This window comes from Mus pahari, chromosome 4 (genome assembly GCF_900095145.1).
Source record: "Mus pahari chromosome 4, PAHARI_EIJ_v1.1, whole genome shotgun sequence".
Lineage (NCBI taxonomy): Eukaryota > Metazoa > Chordata > Mammalia > Rodentia > Muridae > Mus > Mus pahari.
In genome coordinates, this window is record NC_034593.1 from 97972076 (window position 1) to 97994397 (window position 22322).

The 22322-nt window shown below is 45.3% G+C and overlaps 1 protein-coding gene across 4 annotated transcripts in view; it reads left to right on the top strand.

Moving 5' to 3' along the window:
* Positions 1-22322, top strand: part of Sort1 (sortilin 1) — an 80313-nt gene that overhangs the window by 49241 nt on the left and 8750 nt on the right. For 2 of the 4 annotated variants that reach the window (XM_029537456.1, XM_029537458.1), the window contains exons 7-16: positions 50-99; positions 2591-2721; positions 6019-6163; positions 7037-7192; positions 10130-10236; positions 14372-14474; positions 15200-15368; positions 16149-16339; positions 18156-18345; positions 21250-21366. In XM_029537456.1, coding sequence (XP_029393316.1) covers positions 50-99; positions 2591-2721; positions 6019-6163; positions 7037-7192; positions 10130-10236; positions 14372-14474; positions 15200-15368; positions 16149-16339; positions 18156-18345; positions 21250-21366 — 1359 coding nt within the window. The remainder of the gene's footprint in view (positions 1-49; positions 100-2590; positions 2722-6018; positions 6164-7036; positions 7193-10129; positions 10237-14371; positions 14475-15199; positions 15369-16148; positions 16340-18155; positions 18346-21249; positions 21367-22322) is intronic. The other 2 variants (XM_029537457.1, XM_029537459.1) reach the window with 1 other exon arrangement.

Consider the following 22322-nt stretch of genomic DNA (forward strand, 5'->3'; position numbering starts at 1 on the left):
TCTTAGTAGCCTTAATCCACTTTTTATCCCTGTCTTTGCCTCTTTCTAGGGGACCAAACAACATCATCTTCTTTACTACCCATGTGAATGGCTCCTGCAGTAAGTATATTGTAGTCCCAGAAAAGAGTTTTCTGATGTCCATTCCGGGTTATGTATGGTGAAATGTTTTTCTCATCCTCCTGCAAATTCAGTAGCTATAGAAAATTCAAAGCTGCTAATTACTTTTAAAAATTTGAAAGTACAACTAAATCCCTTCATCCTGCATAGGTCAATAAAAATGTAACTATATATATGAAGATGGTACAGTTCCTCTTAGCAATTGTGTTACTTTTCTCATTATTGTGACCAAATAACTGATAAACACAACTTAAGGGAAGAGACGTGACTTTGGCTCTGAGTTTAGTGGGAACAGTCCATCATCGTTGAGAAGACATGGTGGCTGAAGCAGCTTCGTTCATGACAGTGGGGTCCTGCTGTCTGACTTGTGTGTGTCAGGAAGGAGAGCTCAGGTCATAATGAGAAACAAAGTTCATCTTCAAGGTCACCTTTAAGCAACCCATTTCTGCTAACCAGGCCACAGTCGTAAAGGTTCCACAACCTCTTAGAACATTGCCACCAATGATACTCAAGATACTCAAGCATCAGAGTCTATAGGGGACACTTCACATTTAGACTATAACATTCCACTCCAGGCCACTGTTGGGTGTCATTGTATAATGCATTTAGTCCAACATCAAAAGTTACCATTGTCTTTAATAGTCCCCACTTTGTTCTGAAATCCCACTTCTCTTCTGAGACCCAAGGCAGTCTCTAAACTGTGAGTCCTTATAAAATCAAAACCCAAGTTTCATGTTTCCAGTATACAAGGAAATGCATATACTTCTAAGGAAGCAATAGGAGGGCAGCATGGAGAGATGGGGCAGAGTACCAAACCCATCAGAGAAGCAGACTCTGTAGCTCCATGCCCACATCTGGGCATCATGGTGGCATCATTGGAGCTTCTGAGACCTTGAATGGCCATTCTACAGCTCCTGTTAGCTGTGGCATGTATGGCCTTTCTTGGGACATTTCCTTTGGGCTCTAGCCTTCTTCAGCATGTGTCTGTATTCCCTGCATTTCCAGCATCCTGGGGTCTGCCCTCACAGCTTAAGCTTCACTCTTTCAGCTGCATACATTGGTCCCTAAGGGTCTCCCTGAAGAGATTCCAGCCCAGCTCGCATTGCCTGAACTCTGGGCTCTTTCATGAGATAGATCTTGATAATTCATTGCTCTTGCATTCTGCTTATGGTAAAACTACCACATGGACAATGCTGAAAGTCTGCAGCTATCTAGAGATGTATCCCCCTCCCACCTTGGTCAACAGCTGCAGTGGCCTCTTAAGTGCCTGCACTGCAGATGAACCAAGTGGCCCTGTTGTGTGTGTGTGTTTTGTGTGTTTTGTGTGTGTGTGTGTGTGTGTGTGTGTGTTTTCAGGGTGTCCCAGAGGCTCATGTTCTCACAACCACATTGCCTCATCTGTCTTGCTCATGTGTCTTTCTTCAGCAAACTAAATATTTTTCACATCCTTTTCCACTGTTGCCTTTGAATTCTTACTGTAAACCTGACTACACATACACAGGGAGCGGTAACCATAGTACAATATGACTGTTAAGCTGCCTATAGATCTCTGCCATATAAATTAGTCCATTAGCAGTCTTACCCAAATTTCAGATCATAGGCAGACCACAGTCAGATTTTTTTTTTTTAACCAGAATGTAAAATGAATGTTCTCTAACCCAGTTCCCAATAGAGCTCTTAAGTCTGGCCTTCATATCTACATTTCTCTCAGAATTCTGGTTTTTATGAACTCCCACAAGAATGATCCATTGACCTGTGCTTATAGCATTCTTGTACTTAAACGTACAAGAGTTCCAAACTCTTGCACATTTCTCAAACATGGTCAGTCTATCACTACAGTGCACTCACTCTTTGATACCAGATTTCTGTACTAAATGCTCTTCTCATCACTGACTGTCTCGGTCATTGTTTTATTGCTGTGCAGAGAAACTGCCCGTGCATGGCGATTCCTGCCAAAGATGGATTGATATCCTGATGGCTGAGCTATTGGCCTCCCAATCCAAGCTACAGCTTATAAGCAGAAAGCAAAATCATTTTTAAATTCATGCAACAAATATATGAGTCCTTGCTGTAGGCTAAACACTAGTCTAAGGATAGAACAAAACACTTAGGGTCTGCTTTCATGGAACAATAATGTAGGGTGTTAGATGATAAGCAGTGAAGGGAAGACTCAAGCAAGACCATTTAAAACAATAAGATCATTTTAAAGTGTGACATGAATAGAGTACAAATTGTCACTTGTTATACAACACTGCATTTGAGTCATGAACACTTAGCAAACCTCACAGAAATAAAACCCAGATAAATGCAGATTCTCTGTGTATGATGGCATGCCGTACCCATGCTCTCACCTGATCAACACACACTTGATTTAAGATGCTTTTTCTGTATTAAAATAGCAGTTTTAGAGCAGATATGTGAAAAAACACTCGCCAATAAGTGAAATTTTAATCGATATTTTGTCTTGTTTAAGAAGCTGATCTTGGTGCCCTGGAATTATGGAGAACATCCGACTTGGGGAAAACCTTCAAAACCATTGGCGTGAAAATCTACTCATTTGGTCTTGGGGGCCGTTTCCTTTTTGCCTCTGTGATGGCTGATAAGGTGAGTCTTTGCCTCCTTGGGGTCTGACGTCCCTGCTAACACACACCATATGGATGTTTTTCAGTATGTAGTCCTGATAGTGTTTCTTGTCTTCTTGCAGACTTGTATGTTTTTATATTTATTTATTTGGTCTGTGTGTGATATATGTGTTGGGCACACACATGCCACTCAAATGTGTGGCAATCAGGGGCCAGTTTGCAGTAGTCCATTCTTTACACCATGTAGATCCAAGGAATCAAGTTTGGTGGCAAATACTTTCACCCACTGAACCACCTTGCCAGCCCTATGATCTTAAATATCTGTGTAAAAGCTTGGGAGAAATTCTGTCTGCAGAGGCTGACTGATTCTCAGGGCCTACTATGGGCTTTTAGCCTTTTGTAACTAACACTTGTTTTTGGACTTGTAGGTCCCGTGTTTGGCTTTACCCAGACATGAATATCTGGAAGGGGAAAAAAAGCAATTCATGTGCACATTATTCTATAATCATAATTTAAAATATATAATGCTCTGGGTAGTAGTCTAGGTCCCATAAAATAGTGAATTAATAGATACATAGCCTATTCTCTGAGCTTATGTTCATGTGGGTAAGTCCCTGCTAAGCAAGTGTCTTTATTAATTCTCTATTGCTGTGAAGAGATGCCATGACCATGGAAACTATTATAAAGGAAAACATTTAATTGGAGCTGTAACTGTAAACCATTGCAATTCAGAAGTGTAGTCTATTATCATCATGGCGGGAAGCATGGCAGCATGTAAGCAGACATGGGCTGGAGAAGGAGCTGAGAGTTCTACATCTGGATGGGCAGGCAGTAGGAGGAGGGAGCAGACACTGGGCCTGGCTTGCACTTCTGAAAGCCTCAAAGCCTACCCCAGTGACACAGTTCCTCCAATAAGGCCACACCTCCTCATCCCTGTCAAGTAGCACCACCCCCATGGGCCAAGCATTCAAACATATGAGGCTGTGGGGGCCATTTCTATCCAAACCACCACAGCAGTAAGTGTCTTAGAAGAACTGAAGCAGCATGGTGGGTGGGGAGCAGCAGGAACGGGCTGCACTACTATAGATCTTGTGTTTGGGTGGGATCTTGGTGACCTAAGTGACCTGAGAAGGACATCCTTGTGTGAACATCTGGGAGGAAAGAAAATGTGGAATCAGCAAGGACAGAGACACACCCCAGGCCCCCTGAAGATGAGGAGAGTGGCAGTGTGGCCGGAGCCCTGGGAAGCATGGGAGGGGGACTGGAATGGAGTGGGATGCTACAGTCTCAGGCTATTATTCTTCAAATGGGCCGTATTATGACTTAGCTTCCACTGTAGCAGAACAGGTATGAAAGTATAACTTCAGGCTTTTATACCCCCCCCCCAAGTTCTCCAAAATAACAACTGAGACTTCTTATATATGAATAAATGCCTAGGCCAAAAGCTTTGGCTTGTTTTCTGCTAGCTCATGACTCAATATCCTGTTTAAACTAGTCTTAAGTCATGCCTTATAGCTAGTTAACTTGTCTTCAGTTTCATATGACCATCTTCCTCAGAGTTCAGGGCAACCCCTTCCCAGCCCCCAAGCTGGACTCTGTCCCAGAAATCCTCTCTCTGAACCAGAACTTCCACCACCCCATTTCCTGCCTAAGCTAATAGGCCAACAGCATTTTATTGACAGGCGATGCATCCATACATTGCATAAGAGATTCTACATGAGAATCAGCAAGAAGAAGCAGCAAGAAGAGCAGCCAAAAGACTGTCAAGCATTCAAGGGGCAAAAGAGATAGGAGCTGGAACCAAGCTGTTAGCAGTGGGTGAGGAAGAAGGGATGAGATTGCTGTGCGTGTTTAAATGTATTGCCAGTTGGGTGAGCCTTAGACATCCCTTGTGAGATGAAAAAAGTAAAACTACAAGAAACTTTCAAGTCTTTGTATAAATGGCAGGGCTGTTTCCTGCCATAGCAAAGGCTATAGGAGGAACAGGTTTGTGGGAGAAAAAACAGAATTCACTGTGTTGGCTAAGAAATGCCTACTATATATCTGAGATGAAATGTCAAGTTGGCGTTCATATTTATGAATCTTCCCAAATTACATGCTATTTAAAGCCATGTGACTGGGTGTGTTCTTCTGAAGAATGAGGAGGTAGAGAAGAGATGGGAGAATTGAGCAATCCCTGAAGCACCTCTCCACTGAAGGTTGCAAAAAGAAGAGTCTAGCTGAGAAGCCTAGGTGGGAGGAAGGGGTAAGGTAGGGGACATCAGGACACGATGCTGCTGCAAAAGCCAGGTGAAGACAGTTTTTCTGGAGTCAGTGGTGGCCAGTTTGGCAAACTCAAGTGAGATTTGACTTACAGTAACTCTGAGAATTACCCAATGGCCTGGAAGAATGGATCGGTCAATAGGATTGCTTTCATTGAAGTAGTGGGGTTAAAGAGGGAACTGAGGATGGAGAAACAGATGCAGCCGTGACCCTGAGCTGTGTCTGCTGGTCTCTAGCAGCTGTTTTAATTAGCAGAGACTAGGATTTAATAGCCTTCTTAGAAGACCCCTTTGCCAGCCAAATTCTCACAAAATTGCAGGAGTTTTGGACTCTTTGACCTTATTCTAGCCTATGCACATCTCCTTCATTATGGCTATGGTGAGAATTCCTTAGAAGCATGTCTCATCTTAACTGTTGTCCCTTGTGGTCTCCCAACATGGATTTCATCTTTATCTTTTAGACCATCAGGTATCTAATCCTTTGGATTAATTATCTAAAGCCAGGGCTATCTTTTTTTTTTTTTGGTTTTTCAAGACAGGGTTTCTCTGTTTAGCCCTGGCTGTCCTGGAACTCACTTTGTAGACCAGGCTGGCCTCGAACTCAGAAATCCACCTGCCTCTGCCTCCCGAGTGCTGGGATTAAAGGCATGCGCCACCACGCCCGGCTCAAGCCAGGGCTATCTTAAAGGCACAGAATATTTAAGTGCCAATCAAATCATCACTTTGAGAATTTCAAGCAAGTATTTGCAGATGGTATATAGCCCACCTAATGGTGGTCCAGTCTCATCCTTAGCTCTGTGGAAGGAGATGGAATACCAGCCACTGGGAGGACTATACCAGAATGAAGGAGCCAGAGAAAGGCAGGAAAGAATGGACTGTATCATTTCCTACAGGGAAGTAGAAATTGCCTTGAGAATTGGCACTGTCCCTTTGTTGCAGTTGTACCCACTGAGGAAATGATTATTAATATAACTATTTTTAAAATGTTTCTATTCATGTCCTTGACATGACCCCTTTACAGAAGATTAAAAATGTAGCTGTTGGTACATTTGTTCTAGGACACAACAAGAAGGATCCATGTGTCAACAGACCAAGGGGACACATGGAGCATGGCACAACTTCCTTCTGTGGGACAGGAGCAGTTCTACTCTATCTTGGCAGCCAATGAAGACATGGTCTTCATGCATGTAGATGAACCTGGAGGTAAGAGCCCTTTAGTGGCCCACCCTTGAATGCGTAGAGATTCATGTGCTTTATGTGTTGTTTTCCTCTTACCCCAAGAAGTTTATTAATATCCTAGAGAGAATGTGCTGTGTCTTTGAAAGGCCGCTTGTTCTGGTGCCTACAGTCGTCTGTGAGGGTGATGAATGCTTTAGAGCAGAGCTTCCCAGAGCTGGGGCACCTGCTCAGTGGTACTGAGTTGCAAGGAGGCGTTTTTGGTTTGTTTGATGTTTTGTGGAGACAGGGACAGACTCATTCTCTACTTCAGATGATTTCAAACTCACAGTGCTTCTGCCTTAACCCCTGGATGCTGGAATTACAAGTATGCACCACTTTGCCCAGTTTAGAAATGCATAATCATTTGATAAAGCAACTTATGTCTTCTAAACATAATGATAAAAAGTTAGGGCTGACGTTTAGTTTCTTTCCTAGTCTACTTTTCTGGTGATAAATGTTTTTAAATAAAACTATCTGTGATACATTGTGATATATTGGAATTTTTTAAAGATCCTTCAACAAAGACGGTTTGAGAAGTATTCTAAAGCACAAAGATTTAGAAATATGAGGTGGGAATCTAAATACAATGCATATGCTGGCACAGTATACCTGAGACGAGCTTTTCTGATTATGTCAGGCAGCAGATGCAACATCTCCCATGTTCCAGCCTCTAAGTTGGATGCTAGAATTAAAGACAAACTTGGAGACGTTGAGTGTGAAACTGAGAGTCACACTTAGGTCTGAGTCTTACTGTGAAGGCAGTTAGCAGATGTGCCGGGCCAGGCAGCCATGACTGGACTACTGTTTCACTCTGTTTCCTCCCAAGTCTCAGGGCCCGTCTTTGTTTGCTCATGTCAGATACCGGGTTTGGCACCATCTTTACCTCTGATGACCGAGGCATTGTCTACTCCAAGTCTCTGGACAGACACCTCTATACCACCACAGGCGGGGAGACGGACTTTACCAACGTGACGTCCCTCCGTGGAGTCTATATAACAAGCACGCTCTCAGAAGGTGAGGCTCAGCTCAGCCCTGGCTCCTTCAGCCTAGTGGCAGAGCAAAGCACACTGGAAAGCCGGGTCCATATTGGCTGGTGTACAATGTGAGTCTTCTGTATTGGGAGGGCTAGGCCTAGCAGAGTGAACCTGAACTTGAATCAGTCTGTTTTCGCATAGAGAGAGACTCTAGTACTAAGCCGGCCAAAGTTCCTCCAGTGTTCTGCTGTAAGGCACAGGGAGCTAACACATTACTTCCAAGGACAGAGACCCTCAAAGCCTCTGTGTGTGTATGTTTTGGCAGGAGATAAGGGCTGTTTTTCTTCCTTACATAACTTGCAGTGGCCTATGAGGTCTCAAGCGATGGCTCCTCTTTCCCTCCCTGACCTCACCTCCGGCTTTTTCTCCTTCATTTGCTCTGTGGCACTCACACTATCCCCCACCAGTCTTCAGATGAACCAGGTATACACATTCATCCTTCACAGATCTGCCAGGCAGCTCCATTGCCTCAGATGTCTGCCAGGCCAAGCGCTTCTTCTAGTCTTTGTTCTGTGTTATGTTCTGAATGAGAATTGCCTGTATTAGCCTATTTTAATTCACATCTGCTCCCATCCTCTTACACATTTCCAGTCCACGTTAGACGTCCAAAAGGTTTTCCAGAGCACTTAGTCTGTGTCATTTGCTCTGCATCCTGTGTAATTTCACATGTGCACCATCTTGTGTTTGTTTCATCCCGCTGGAATGCACACTTTATAAGCTTTTGCTGATGGTGGTAGTGGCAGTGATGATGACGATGTGTATGCATGCATGTGCGTGCATTCCTGTGTGTCCAGAGGACAGCCTTCGGGAGTTGGTTTCTCCTTCTCCTGCGGGTTTTGGAGCTCAGACTCAGCTCCTCAGGCATGTGCTACAGGTGCTTTTCCTAATGTGTCTCTCACCAGTCCCTCACAAAGTGGGTCGTTCCCAGAGGCCTACAGTGGTTTTTACATACTGACCTTTTAATAAATGTTTGTTAAATAAATGAATTTTCCTTCATCTGCCTTCTTGGTTGATGTACCTTGAAACCTCAGAGCATATTATTTCTGGACTTAAACCTCAGCAGTTTCTATGATTGGGAATAGACCACAGGAATGAGACACTGGGATAAAAAGAAGAGAGGACCAGGAAGATGACTCAGCACGTGCAAGTGCTTGCTGCTGAGCCTGATGACCTAGCTTTGATCCCTGGGACTTAAGTGATAGATCAGATTCCCCTAAACTGTCCTGCAACTACATGCACACGGTGGCACATGTACACACAAATAGTTAAATGAATGCAATTTAAAATGTTTTAAAAGAAAAGGACATCAGAGGGATGGTGTGCTGGCCAGTTTTATGCCACTTTGATATAAGCTGAAGTATCTGAGGAGGGAACCTCAAGGAAGAAAATGCCTCCATAAGCTTGGGCTGTAGACATTTTCTTAATTTATGGGGAGATCCCAGACCATTGTGGGTGGCACCATCCCTGGCTGGTCCTGGGTCTATAAGAAGGCAGGATGAGTAAGCCATGTGGAGCGAGCCAGTAAGCAGCGCTCATCCATGGCTTTAGCATCAGCTCCTAGTCCCGGGTCCTGCCCTGATTGAATTCCTGTCCTGACTTCTTTCAGTGATGGACAGCAGTGTGGAAGTGTGAGACAAACCCTGTCATCACCAGCTTGCTTTGGTCATGGAGATATATCACAGCATAGTGACCCTAGCTAGGGCAGGTAGGACTTTGGGTGCTAGGAAAAAAAACAATGAGAAATTATTAATCCAAGATTAGATATAAATAATCTGGAGAATCCCTAAAATAAGCTTGGTGTCATGTCTTTGAGTAAAATTGGGATCCATGCCTAGCTTTTCCTCCCAGGCATCACACATTGGAGGAGATCAATGAGCATTAGCTTCTTCATACTTATCAATGCATTGACTTTCAGTTACTAAAGTAGAATTTACAATTTCTGAGACAATCAATTTATTTATTTTATTTTATTTTAAAGATTTATTTATTTATTATATGTAAGTACACTGTAGCTGTCTTCAGACACTCCAGAAGAGGGCGTCAGATCTTGTTACTGATAGTTGTGAGCCACCATGTGGTTGCTGGGATTTGAACTCCGGACCTTCGGAAGAGCAGTCGGGTGCTCTTACCCACTGAGCCATCTCACCAGCCCCGACAATCAATTTATAAAGAGCATTTTTTTTTTTTTTCTGTGTAGCCCTGTCCCAGTTGTCCTGGAACTTACTCTGCAGACCAGGCTGGCCTTCAATTCTGAGCTCCTCCTGCCTCTGTGCACCTCCACCACCCAGCTGAGAAAGCTTATCTTACCTCACAGTTTTAGCAGTTTCCTCCTGTGGCTGGTTATCCCCGCTGCTTTTGGGTCTCCAGGACCACATCATGGTAAAAGTGTGTAACGGACAAAACCCATCACCTCAGACACAGTAAGAGAGAGATCCAGACATCCCTTCAAGGACACAGCCCCAAGGAGCGAACTTCCTCTCATTGGCCTGATCTCAGTCTGGCAGCCATGCTGAGAATCCCTGGGCAGTAGCCAGGAGGAAGGAATTTAAATTATAGCATAAAAGAGAGCTTTGGGGTTTCTCGGGAGCAGCAGTTCCAGGTGGTTTCTGGAGTTAGCTGGGATGCCCTGTTCAAGTGATATGACTTCTGGCCTGTTACTCACCAGTGCTGAGCTACTGTGCAAGGTATTAAAATGGGACTCCAGAGTCAGAGGAGTGGGAGGGGTAAGAACGGGGGTATGAAGGGAAACATGTTTAACATAGAATATGCATTTATATGAGAACATGGACGGATAGATGGATGGAGTTTCTCAGGAGAGCATTGTAGCTGGCTGAGACATCCCCCCCCCCCCCGTAGGTCGGGCTTACATCACTCTTTTTTCCACACACTGGGCTTACATTACTCTTTCCCTGTTTAGATAACTCTATTCAGAGCATGATCACTTTTGACCAGGGAGGACGGTGGGAGCACCTGCGGAAGCCGGAGAACAGCAAGTGCGATGCTACCGCAAAGAACAAGAATGAGGTTTGTTGGCACCAACCGTCATCTGTGTATACAGAAAAGCAGCCAGCCTGCCCCATTCCTACCACTGCTAAGCTTGTCCATGATGAAATCTCATTCTCAGTCAGGGTCCACTGGCAAAGGGGGAAGGCTTGGGAATGAGAATAGCAAATTCACTCAGGATTCGTGAAGTAGAAACTATATGGAGAAGCCATAGTATGACTTACCTGTCTTTCTAAAAGAAAAACAGATGGAATAACAACAATTTGTTTTACCAAATTTCTGAGGGAAGACAGAATGGACAGATGTACTGATTGTTAGCTAAGGGTCTACATGGCGCAGATAAGGCCTTAGAAGTCCTTCAGGAGCCAAAGAGCAACCATTCATAACATTACCATGTTATATTATATTTATTATATTATATATATTATAGGTGTGAGTAGGCACAGCCTGGGAGAACTTGGTTCAACAACAGTGAGCTGGTTGCTCCCACATTCCTCTCAGATCTGTTGCACACAGGGCCACTCTGCTTCTTTCACCTGGAGTTTTCTGTGGGGAGTCTCACGTGGTGTCACACCTCCTCCTCACACACTCCCTTGGTATCCATACGTAAAGCATCTGCTCTCTCTTCTTCACCCTCCTCCTGTTCTACCTTGGGATTGCTCTGCCCCTGCCCAGCTCATCGTGCCCAAGGCAGAGCCGATAGTCGCTTCTTGCCTGGCCGCCTTCTGGCTCCTCTTCCTCTCCCTTAAACACCTTCTCTTGGCTCCATTTTGCCGGGGCGCCTCTCTAGTGAATAAAGGCTTTGTCCTGCCTGGCTCTGTCCACCTCTCCTCACTGACACACCCCTGCTGTTCTCCACATGCCCTCTGTGGCCTCTCATTGTCTTCACAGAAGCCAGGTCTGTGTCTCCAAACCCTGGCTAGTAATAATCTACCGGAGTCCTAGTCCTCTTTATTTCCCATCCAGTTAGAACCAGCCATCATTCTTATTTCACTAATAGTTGGCTTAGGCTTTTTGCAAAGTATGAAAACATGTTTACTATTGTGACCATTTGAGATGTATCTGTTTGAAACAAGATCTCATGCATAGCTCTGAGGGGTCCTGTGTAGACCAGGCTAATCTTGAGCTCATACACATCCGTCTGTATCTGTGAGTTCTACCTTTAAGTGCTAGGGTTACACGCCTGGCTCGTTTGGGCGCCTTGAATGGCACTAGCTGTTAAACTGCTTCCACACACTTGCCTGCTTCCTGACATTTGTTTCTTCCCTCAGCTTCATTGAGGTATAGTTGATAAATTTAAATGGCATATATTCATAATGTATGGTTTGACCTTTTCCTGCCTGTACACATTGTAAGATGCACGACCATAGTCAAGCTAATGAATGCATACATCAGTTAACTCAGCTGTCCTTTTCTTGTGTGTGGTGCGAGAATTTAGATCTATTCTCTTAGCAGATTTCAGGCATGTTACACAGTTTACAGGATGCTGCCCATGTGCTCACTAGCTCTCCAGAACTCACTTGTCCAAAATGGAAACTTTAGAACCTTTTGGTAACATCACTCCTGCTTGTCTCACCTCCTGATCCCTGGCAACCACTGCTGTGCTCTCTGCTTTGATGAGTTTAGTGGGTTTTGTCGATTCTATATTTAAGTGACATCATGTGGTATTTGTCTTTCGTGCCTGGCTTGTTTTGTATAATGCCAGCCTCCTGGGTCCATCCATGTGGCTGCAAACAGCAGGCTCTCCTTTGCCGAGAACGACTAATACCCCGTTGTGTATGTGCTGTATTCTCCATGCATTCATCGAGCAGAAGAAACATAAATGGGGACCTGGAGAGATGGCTCAGCAGTTAAGAGCACTGGCTACTCTCCCAGAGGACCCAGGGTGAATTCCTAGCTCCCACATATGGCAGCTCACAACTTCTATAACTCCAGCTCCAGGGACCTGACACCCTCACACATGCATGCAGGCAAAACACCAAATGTATATAAAATAAAAATAAATAGATCATTTAAAAAAAAAAAAAAAGATACCTAGGTTGGTTCTCTATCTCCAGTTGAGCCACAGTGCATGTAGACTGCAGTTACTGCCTTGAGGGTCCATCTTCATTTCTTTTAGTTAAACACCACTAAGTAGACTTGCTGGCACTTCTGTCTTTACATGTTAAAGGAAACACCACAATGTTTTGTGTAGTGATGGCTTCAGTTACCTTTCCCCAACAGCATGAAACGGTTGGCCTTTCCCTGCGACTTTAAACAGTATTTGTTATTGTTAAGCAGTATTTGTTTGTATTTTTGGTAATAGCATTTTAGCAAGTGTGACTTGACAGAGCGCTGTGGTTTTATGTACTTTTCCCTGACAATTAGTGATGCTAGACGCTTCTTCAGTCACCGCCTGGCTATTTGCCATTTTGAAGAATGGCTGCATTGTTCTTTGCCCATTTTTAAGTTAGGTATTTGTTTCTTGCTATGCAATTCCTGTGCCACCTGTAGTGTACGTGTAGTGTGCAGGCAACTGTCTGTTCTGTACACCGGCACCTTGCCCTTCTGCCATTCCTGTTGTAGAAGCACTTTATTTTCATGTGGCTCATTTGTATGTGTTTGCTTTTTGTGATGTGTGTCCTGAGGATCAAATCCAAGGTTACTGCCTAGACTTTCAGGAAGACTTTGTTCAGGTCTTACATTCACCTCTAACTACTTAGAGTAAATTTTGCAGGTCATATGAAGTCAGAATTCAAATCCTTCTTTTGCATGTATATCCACTTTCCCCAGCAGTGTTTATCAAAGTTATAATTTTCTCATGTGTTCTCAGTTCCTTTGTCAAATATTAATCGGACATGCACGTGTGAATTTGCCTAGAATGTCGTGTTCTTTTGGCGTGTTTGTTTGTTTTTATGGCACCATCATGCTGTTTGGATGGCTGTAGTTGTATAGAACTATAAGGCTAGGCAATGCGACCTGTTAACCCGTTCTTTTTTCATTTGGTTGCTTTGATATTTCAAGGTCTCCAAGGGTTCCTTTTTATCACAGAGTAACATTGATTTTTTTATCAAACATCTCTGTCTATATAGAAGATTGTATGGTTTGTTTGTTTGTTTTTTTTAATCCTCCATTCACGCTAATCGTATAAACTGATTTGCATGTGACTGAACCATCCCGCCATTCCTGGGATGACTCCTACTTGGTCATGGAGAATGACAGCATGCTGTTAAATTCAGTTGCTAGTATTTGTTGAGGATTTTGGCATCTGTGAAACTTTAACCTGTACATCATTTCCACTTGTGGGTACATATAAAACAACTGAGCTTAGCCCACTTGTGGGAATGATGTCTGTCGTCCCAACCTCCAGGACAAGTTGAGGCACAACCAGCCAGTTTAGGTGATTTAGGAGACCCAATAGCAAAATAAAAACTTAAAAATAAGGATTAGGGATGTGTCCTGGGTGTAGAGTACTTGTCAATCAGTGTAAAGCTTTTGGTTTCAGTCCTCAGCTGGGGAAGAAATGAGAACAGAATCTCCATAAAATAATCGTGCCAGCCATCTATGTAACACTAGTTACAGTGACCAAGGCAGTGGAGGCAAGGCCATCAGCAGTTGAATGGGCTAATACAGTATAATATACACTCTCTCACCCCGCCACCACCCGAGATGGAATATTATTTTGCTCTATGCAGAAAGGATATTCTGACAAATGCTACACTATAGGTCAACCCTGAGGACATTGTTGTAAGTGAAATGAGCCCATTACAAAAAGATGGATTCTGTGTGATTCATTTCTATGAGTGAATATCCTAAAGGGACCCTAGAGTAGTCAGGTCTACAGAGACAAGAAATGGAATGTGATTTCTCAGGCGCAGGAGACAGAAGTGGAGACCTGTTGCTTTAAAAGTGGTAGTTTCAGTTTTACATGGTGAGAAGGTTCTGAAGGCTAATTAAGCGAGAATATCCCGAAGAGAATACTTAAAAAGCCAGATAGTATATTTTAGTAAATGAATTCTACCAGGTTGTTTTTGTCATTATTGTTTATTTGTTTGTTTGTTTTTGAATCATGCCACTGAGGTTTGAGTTAAATTCACAGTCTTATTGGGAGGCTCTGTGAATGGACTGAGGCTGTCAAACCTCTGGTTTTAATCTGGGCTTTGGTTTCTCTTCACAGTGCAGCCTTCATATCCACGCTTCTTATAGCATCTCCCAGAAGCTAAATGTTCCAATGGCTCCACTCTCTGAGCCCAATGCCGTGGGCATAGTCATCGCTCATGGTAAGGAGACCCCTTCCTCTCACCATTGTGGACTGGGCCACCAAGCACAGGGAGACAGCACTGCCTTTGGGCTTGTGCGTGCATGCATGTACACACATACACACAAACACACACCATAAGCTCACCCCCCAATAGTAGGTAGCTGTTATGTTTTGTTCCAGTTTCCTTTCTGTTGCTGTGATAAACCACTCTGACCAAATGCAACCTGAGGAGGAAAGGATTTATTTCATCTTACCCTTCCAGGTCACAGTTCATCATTGAGGGAGCATGTTAGCTCCTGGCTGACCTTCCTCAGGCTGATCAGCAGCTAACTTCCTTATACAAGGCAAAACGGCCTCCCTAGAGGATTGATGGTGCTCCACAGTGGGCTGGGCCCTCCCGTGTCAATCATTAATCAAGACAATCTCTCACAAACGTGGGTGTAGCCCACTCAGACCTGGGCAGTCCCTCACCTTGTGATTCCCAGAGACAGTGCTAAACTGTGTCACATGTCCAGCTTGAGGTGACTAGAACATGATCCTTTAATAGAACTTCCAGTATTGCAACAACTTTTTGGGCTCTTTTAGACTCTTATTGGCAAGAACAGCAGCTAGGCCTTGATGGCCATCATTTCTACTACAACAGGCCTGGTGACACACACAGTAAATTCAGTCGAAGGTTTCCTCTTGTCAGTAACTCCTCACGGCTTCATTGCTGATGGATGCTAATGGTCAATTACTTTTCAGGTAGTGTGGGAGACGCCATCTCGGTGATGGTCCCAGACGTGTACATCTCAGATGATGGGGGTTACTCCTGGGCGAAGATGCTAGAAGGACCGCATTACTATACCATCCTGGACTCTGGAGGCATCATCGTGGCCATTGAGCATAGCAACCGTCCTATCAATGTGATTAAGTATGCATGCTCGAAGCTCCCCACACATTATCTGCATAGAAGGCAGTGGTGGGGAAGCTCTCGGGCTTACTGCAGGGAGAGCCGGACCCCAACCCTGATTTTCATGGTTAGATTCTGCAGACCTCTGGCAAAGGCTCTCCCTCACAGGGATCTGTTGGGAGCAAGCCAGATTGCTCAATACCACTTCCCCTCTCACTCCTCCCAGCTGTAGATTTTATCACGTTTTGAGACTATTTCTCTTGGGCCAGCAGGATGACTAAGCACGTAAAGGTGTTTGCTGCCAGGCCTAACGATCAGAGCTCAGTACCCAGAATGCACATGGTGAAGTTAAAAACAACCCATCCATACCCACACCCATGATTAAATGAAAAATACCAATCTTCTTTCTCTCCACTGCCCAAAATGTAGAAATGCCCAGCCACTCTACCAAGTTAATTTCTAACTTCAGTGCACATGTTATAAAGTAATTCGAGGTATTTCAAGTCTATCTTAAGTTCTTATTAATTTAGAATTAACTTATTAATTTAGAAACTCATTCTTACCTGGGCCACACCTCTGTCTTCCTTTGAGAGAGGTATTCTCTTCCATGCCTTCTATGAGTGAATCCTTTCTCTTACCCTGCTAACTAGAGGTATTGGAAAATAACATAATTTTCAGACATAAGTCACCCTCTAACTACAAGGGTGTCTCCTGGTCTGGGGCAAAGGGCTAGGTTGCTTTCCTGATACCCCTAGTCCATGCTGGTCCTCTGTCATGATCCTTCTCTAACTCGGGTTTCAGGTTCTCCACAGATGAAGGCCAGTGCTGGCAGAGCTATGTGTTCACTCAGGAGCCCATCTACTTCACTGGGCTTGCTTCCGAGCCTGGAGCCAGGTCCATGAACATCAGCATCTGGGGATTCACAGAGTCTTTCATTACCCGCCAGTGGGTCTCCTACACAATCGATTTCAAAGACATCCTTGAGCGGAACTGTGAGTGTCTCCTTCGGAATTTCCCACCAGAAATCTGTAAACTCCTTTTCCCAAATAACGCATTCAGAGGAATCTCTTTCAGCCAGGGTAATCAGATGCACATGCATATGTACGTCGATGGACGATGTTCCACGAGGGCAGTGGAACAGAGAAGCCATCCTGGGGCTAGTGCTGTCCACAAGAAATACAAGGGGCATTTGCATAATTTAAATTATTCTGTTAGTTATGTTATAAAATAGAAGGTGAGCTACATCTTCATGGTAGAATTATCTATAAATGTCCAAAACATTATTGTTTCAACATGTAAGCAATACACGGATAATTCACTTTTTCCCTTTTAAGTCAACATTCCTGAGCAATTCTCAATTTATCCAGCCATGCTTGGCGGGGGGGGGGGGAAGGTCTGCCTATGATATAGGCAGAATAACCATTCAAACCCAATGTAAACTACAGTGAGTTCCAGAAAGGGAAGGGGGGGAATGAAGGAGGGGGGGTGCCTGCCATACAGGACAGTGTAGCTCTGCCCTGCAAGAAAGATCTTTTGTACCATTTATGAGACATTCTTTTGCCTTGTTTGTCTTAAGTGATTTTGTGACATTTGGGGGGGGGGTCCCCTCTGTAGGATATGGGATGCATTGGGACTGTAGAAAGCAAGCTTTGGAGGGGAGTGTTTGAAAGGACCTCTCTCTGATCCTGTTACTTAGAACACTGAAGGGAGGGGTTTCACATGGAGGTTTAGTTTAGAGTGAGTCCTAGTGGAGACTCTAAACCCCGGGCAAGTGTGAGGACTTCCAGAAGGAAGTGTCCAGCACATGGCACTCCCAGAGTGTCGCAAACAAACCCAGCGTAGTGTCTCACTGAGAAAGATGTAGACTAAAAGAAAACACTGTGGGAAAGGCGCCTGCATTTACTGTCGTCATCATACAATCAAGGGCTTACTAGAGTCATTTTAGAGACAGGTGTCCCCTGGGTTCACCCTGTGGTCCCTGTAATACAAGGCTCTCAGCCTGCACTTCCTTTTCTATAAGACACTTAAGTGTGATTCATAACCTGAGTGCGCTTGACTTCTAAATGCAGTAAAGAAGGTGGGCAGAGCTGGCTTGTGAGTTCATGCTCAGCAGGGAACTCTGTATTAGCTCTCAAATATTTGTTATACACCTGTCCCCTAGCAGGCTGCTCACTGCTGGTCCTCAAGCCCCCCCAAAATAAAAAAATAAAAAAAAAAAAAACCCAGGCAACACTCTAGGTTCCAACCTAGGAGCATTTTCCTAGGAGCAGATGATGTGGACAGCTGAAGCAGAAGCAGATGTTGGCCATCAGAGCATCAGTGGGTCTAAAGAAAAGCTAGGAAGAGGCCGGTTTCCCTTCCGCTGGAAGCCCAGTATGCCTGGTAACACTGAATCTGGGCTCTTGTTGGTGTCTTATGCTAAACAATGGCCAATGTGTGGGAACACGGCTGCTTGTCCCTAGCAGCTCCAGGGATGGAGGGACCGGGCCATCAAGCAGACAGCGGCCTCTTGGTTTGGGATGACTCTAGTGCCTCCTGTACAGCCTCACTTTAAAACAAAGACTTTTCCTAATCCCCCACAGAAGGCGAGATGGAGAGAGTCTTCTTTTGCTATGAGGAAGTGCAGTTGCTAGTGGGTTCTAGACTAAAGTGACTTTGTGTTTGCAACTCCAGACTGAAGCAAGAGATTGAATCAGACAGCTTACCTGCTTTCCCTCCCCTCCTCCTCCCCTGAGCCTGACAGCTGCCTCTCTCTTGTGGGCGGGCTGTGTGCTCTGCCAACTCCTGAACATTCTGTCTGTCCTTTAGGTGAAGAGGATGACTATACCACGTGGCTGGCACACTCCACAGACCCTGGAGATTACAAAGATGGCTGCATTTTGGGCTATAAAGAACAGTTCCTACGGCTACGGAAGTCATCCGTCTGTCAGAATGGTCGAGACTATGTTGTGGCCAAGCAGCCATCTGTCTGTCCGTGTTCCCTGGAGGACTTCCTCTGGTATCAGCACTCCTCAGACCCCTCTGTCAGCCCCTGTCCCACATTCGGGGAGGTGAAAATAGTTGTCTTATCCAGCTACTAAATGCTCTCTTGTCTGCTGTCCACAGAAGTGAAGCCCAGAGAAAGGGGACCAAATGTTACTAACACTTAAGAGATTCTTTTATCACACTGGATAGTCACTGGACATAGAGACTGTCTAGCCTTAGAGGAGGGAAGGACAGAAATTAAATAAGAAGAGGTGGTCTGGCATGTAATTCAGGTGGTACAGGGTTTGCCTAGCATGCACGGAGCCCTGAGTCCAGTCCCCAGCAGCAAATAAACCATGTGTGTTAGTTTATGCTAGTAATCCCAGCTCTTGGGGGGGGGGGAGGAGCAGTTCAGTAATAGCCTGGAATACATAAGACTCTGTCTCAAAACTAAATTTTAAAAAGCAGGAATGGTTGCAGGGGCAGTCTACAAAATGATAAACTAAAACCAACCGAAACAGTAGCTCGGGGGCAGGGAGGAAATTGGACTTTGCAGGCGACTTCTGGAAGGCTCTAGGCTTTCGATCATCTGCAAGACTGAGGACTGAAGGTTGGTGATTTGGTCCTGAGACTAGAGGTGACATCAGTATGTTCATGGTGCCCAGGTCTCAGTGAGTTTAGAGGCCACCGGGATGCACTCGCTGAAGTTCAGGGCCATCAGAGATCAAGAGTTACTTATGTGGTGGTCTGGTGTTAGTTGATATACAAGAGGCCAGTGCCACTTAAATGAGGACATTTGGAGCAAATAAGAGCTGCCTCATATTGCAGGTGATAACTTGCTGCTTGTGACAGACAGGAAGTAAAATTGGCTCCCTAAAGCACTTGGACAAAGAGGACAGCTAGTACTCTTGTCCCCTTGTCATAGTCCCCTGACCTACAGGTGACAGCACAATGCAGGTCTGAAGGAAACTCAGGTCCAGCCCTGGGTGGCTCCTCCCATCCTCATTTCCACAGGAAACACATCACTCGGCTCACTTTGGCTGCCAGGCAAGCATGGGGTCACTCTGAAGGGTTGTCCCGTCCTTGCCCTGGCTTCTGGGGCCCTCTTTCCCTGAGGTGCTATCTCCTAACATGCTGGGGTTCTGCAGAACGCAGGGTCGTGAGAATACTTCCTATGTGAGGAAGATCTGTCCTCACCCCGCACCTTGGAACCTCCCCTTGGCCTTTAATAAGATGGATAGACAGACAGCATGGCTTGAAAGCCTCTTCCATTTCCCCCCACCAGACTCCCACACACAGGAAGCAGTAGTGAGGAGAGGAGAAGGGTCCCCTGTGCTGAAAAGGAGGAGATCTCAGAACAGCTTGTTGAGGTGGTGGCATCAAGCCGAGTGCTGATGAGCAAGTGGGTCAGAGAAGCCAGAGACCTGTTGGGAGCATAGACACCCAGCAGCACACCAAGGAAGGCTGAGAGGAGTCAGAGAGAAACACTTGGCGGGCAGAGCCCCGTGAACTCCAGGATGGCCTCATCTATAGTGTGCCCCAGGCCTGCTAGAGCTACATTTTAAAAAAGAAAAATATGGATCGGAGTCCAGGTTGAGGACATTCAAGCTAAGTTTCCCTTTCAGATGGTGGAAGAAAGGTACCGTTGTAAACAGATGTGGAATCAAGGAGGAGGCAGTGTTAGGTGTGACGGTCAGTAAGCCTCGTGGGGCCTTAGGCATTCATTCCCAAGGTTGCAGTAGGTGTTGAAGTCAAAATACAGGAACTAAAACATAAATGAGGAGCTAGAGATGTCATTTGGTTCAGTGGTAGCATGTTCGCTTCGTGTGTGTCAGAGTCTAGTTAAGTCCCCAGCACTAGGGGGTGGGGTGGCTAACAGTCTAGATGAGCAAAATAAGGTAATTAAAAGTATTCTTGCAAGAAATATGGCTAGACACAGGATATAGCTTGGGGCTAGAACACTTGCCAAGTATATATCAGACCCTGTATTCAATCGAGAGAGAGGGAGAGGAGAGAGAGGGGAGAGGGAGAGAGAGGCCAGAGGGAGAGGGAGAGGGAGAGATTTGCCCAGTTAAAAGATAAAGGATGATTTATAGGGTAGACATGGAGTGTGAGGAGAAGACACTAATGAGTGGGGGAGATCAGTTGTCCTTTCTTATAGTCTGTGTGCAAGGACTCAGGGTGGAGGGACCAAAAATGGATGCTGTCCATGTCAAGGGTCAACCTTGGAAAAGAGGCAGGATCTCACGGAAGGGAGGGTGGATGAGAGATACTACAAAGAGATGGCGTGGAATGGATGGGGCTGGCAGGGACTTGGATCAGTGGCCTGCGTGCTTGCTGTACAGGCATGAGATGATGAATTCTGACCCTCAGCACCCACATAAGGCAGCATACATCTGCAACTCCAGTGTTAGCGATGGGGGAGAGACGGGCAGATCTGGAGTTCACTGGCCCATCTAGCTAGTCTGTCAGTCAGTGAGCTCCAAGTTCAGTGAGAGACCCTATCTCAAAAAATTGCCAAGGAGGAGAAGTAGAGAGGAAGACACCTGACATTACCTTTTGGCCTCCATGCTTGGGTCTGGACTTTACACATGCTAACACACATGCAAGTGTCTGGAGTGTGAGCAGCACTGCAGGGCAGAAATGTGAGGCAGACCAAGTCAGTCCCTGGGGCCCTAACCTTTAAATGCTCCACCACCTCTCAGTAGCTCCATCCTGGGAACCACGCCTTTAACACAGGGACCTGTGGAAAACACTTAAGATTTTAGCATGGACCTGCAAGGACGCCATAGCTTTCCCAACCCATTCCCCAAGAAACTGTTCTTACCTCAGTCGGAACATTCACAATGGGAATGTTAGCCATCCACTTGGCCCACCAGTCGCGTGCTGACTTGTAGGCAGGCAACTTCAAAAGTATCCTTATTGTTGATTCTTACAGTGACTTTGGCTACTTCCGTCCAGAGAATGCCTCGGAGTGTGTGGAGCAGCCGGAACTGAAGGGACATGAGTTAGAGTTCTGTCTGTATGGCAAGGAGGAGCACCTGACAACAAATGGGTAAGGCGGCCTCCCCACGGCATGATCTCACTGCCCTGAGCCAAAGCAGTGTATTGCCACACGGTTCTGAGTGAGTGGTGTTCCAGGACATTCATGAAATCACCATCTAGTAGACCTTCTGTGATGAGAAAATATTCTGATAAAATATTGGCCTCCTGGGACCATTGACTCCAGCGCAAAGATTAAAGTTTTCATTAATCTTATGTTCAAGTGGCCTCCACAGGAGCCAGTGCAGTGCTCTCCCAAGGACTCCCCTCTCCCATTTTTGTGCTACTTGGTAGTGAGCTTTCTCCAGGACTCAGTTTGAGGTGCAGTCTGAAGGCACAGACATAGAAATGCTAAGTCTGTGCAGGCCCTGAAACCACACAAAATCTCCCCATAGATAGCGCCCTTCCCTGCCTCCAGCCCTGGGCCCAGGCCTGTTTTGCCTACCTCATAATATTTCAGTCAACAAAATAATGCATTTGTAGAACAGAACTTCCCAGGGAGGTGGCCACGTTTATGGAGACCTGCTCTCCTAAGGAGAGGGTTTAGCGACATTTGTAGAGAAAGACAGAATGAAACTTGATGGGGCAGTGTCATATCTGTAACCCCAACATTCAGGCTACAGGGTGGGAGGTCCCCTTAAGTTCAACAGCAGTTTGTACTACACACCTAGTTCTAGGCTAGCCAATTCTTCTTGGAAAGTCCTGTGTTGAGAAAGGAAGGGGGGATGGCTTCCATGGGCATAAATAAATATGGGCACTTGCGCAACTCAGCTTCATAGCTCCTCACAGAGCACACACACACAGATGCTCAGAAATGGTGCTCCCATAGTCTCAGGTGGGAGGTTTTAGATCCTTTAATGTCAGAAAGTCACCCATTGAATTGTGCTGGGTCATTCAAAGGATCCCCTGCATAGTCACTTGAGTTGTGGCCATTTAAGTCCCTGAAAATTGTTGGGTATGGCGGCACAC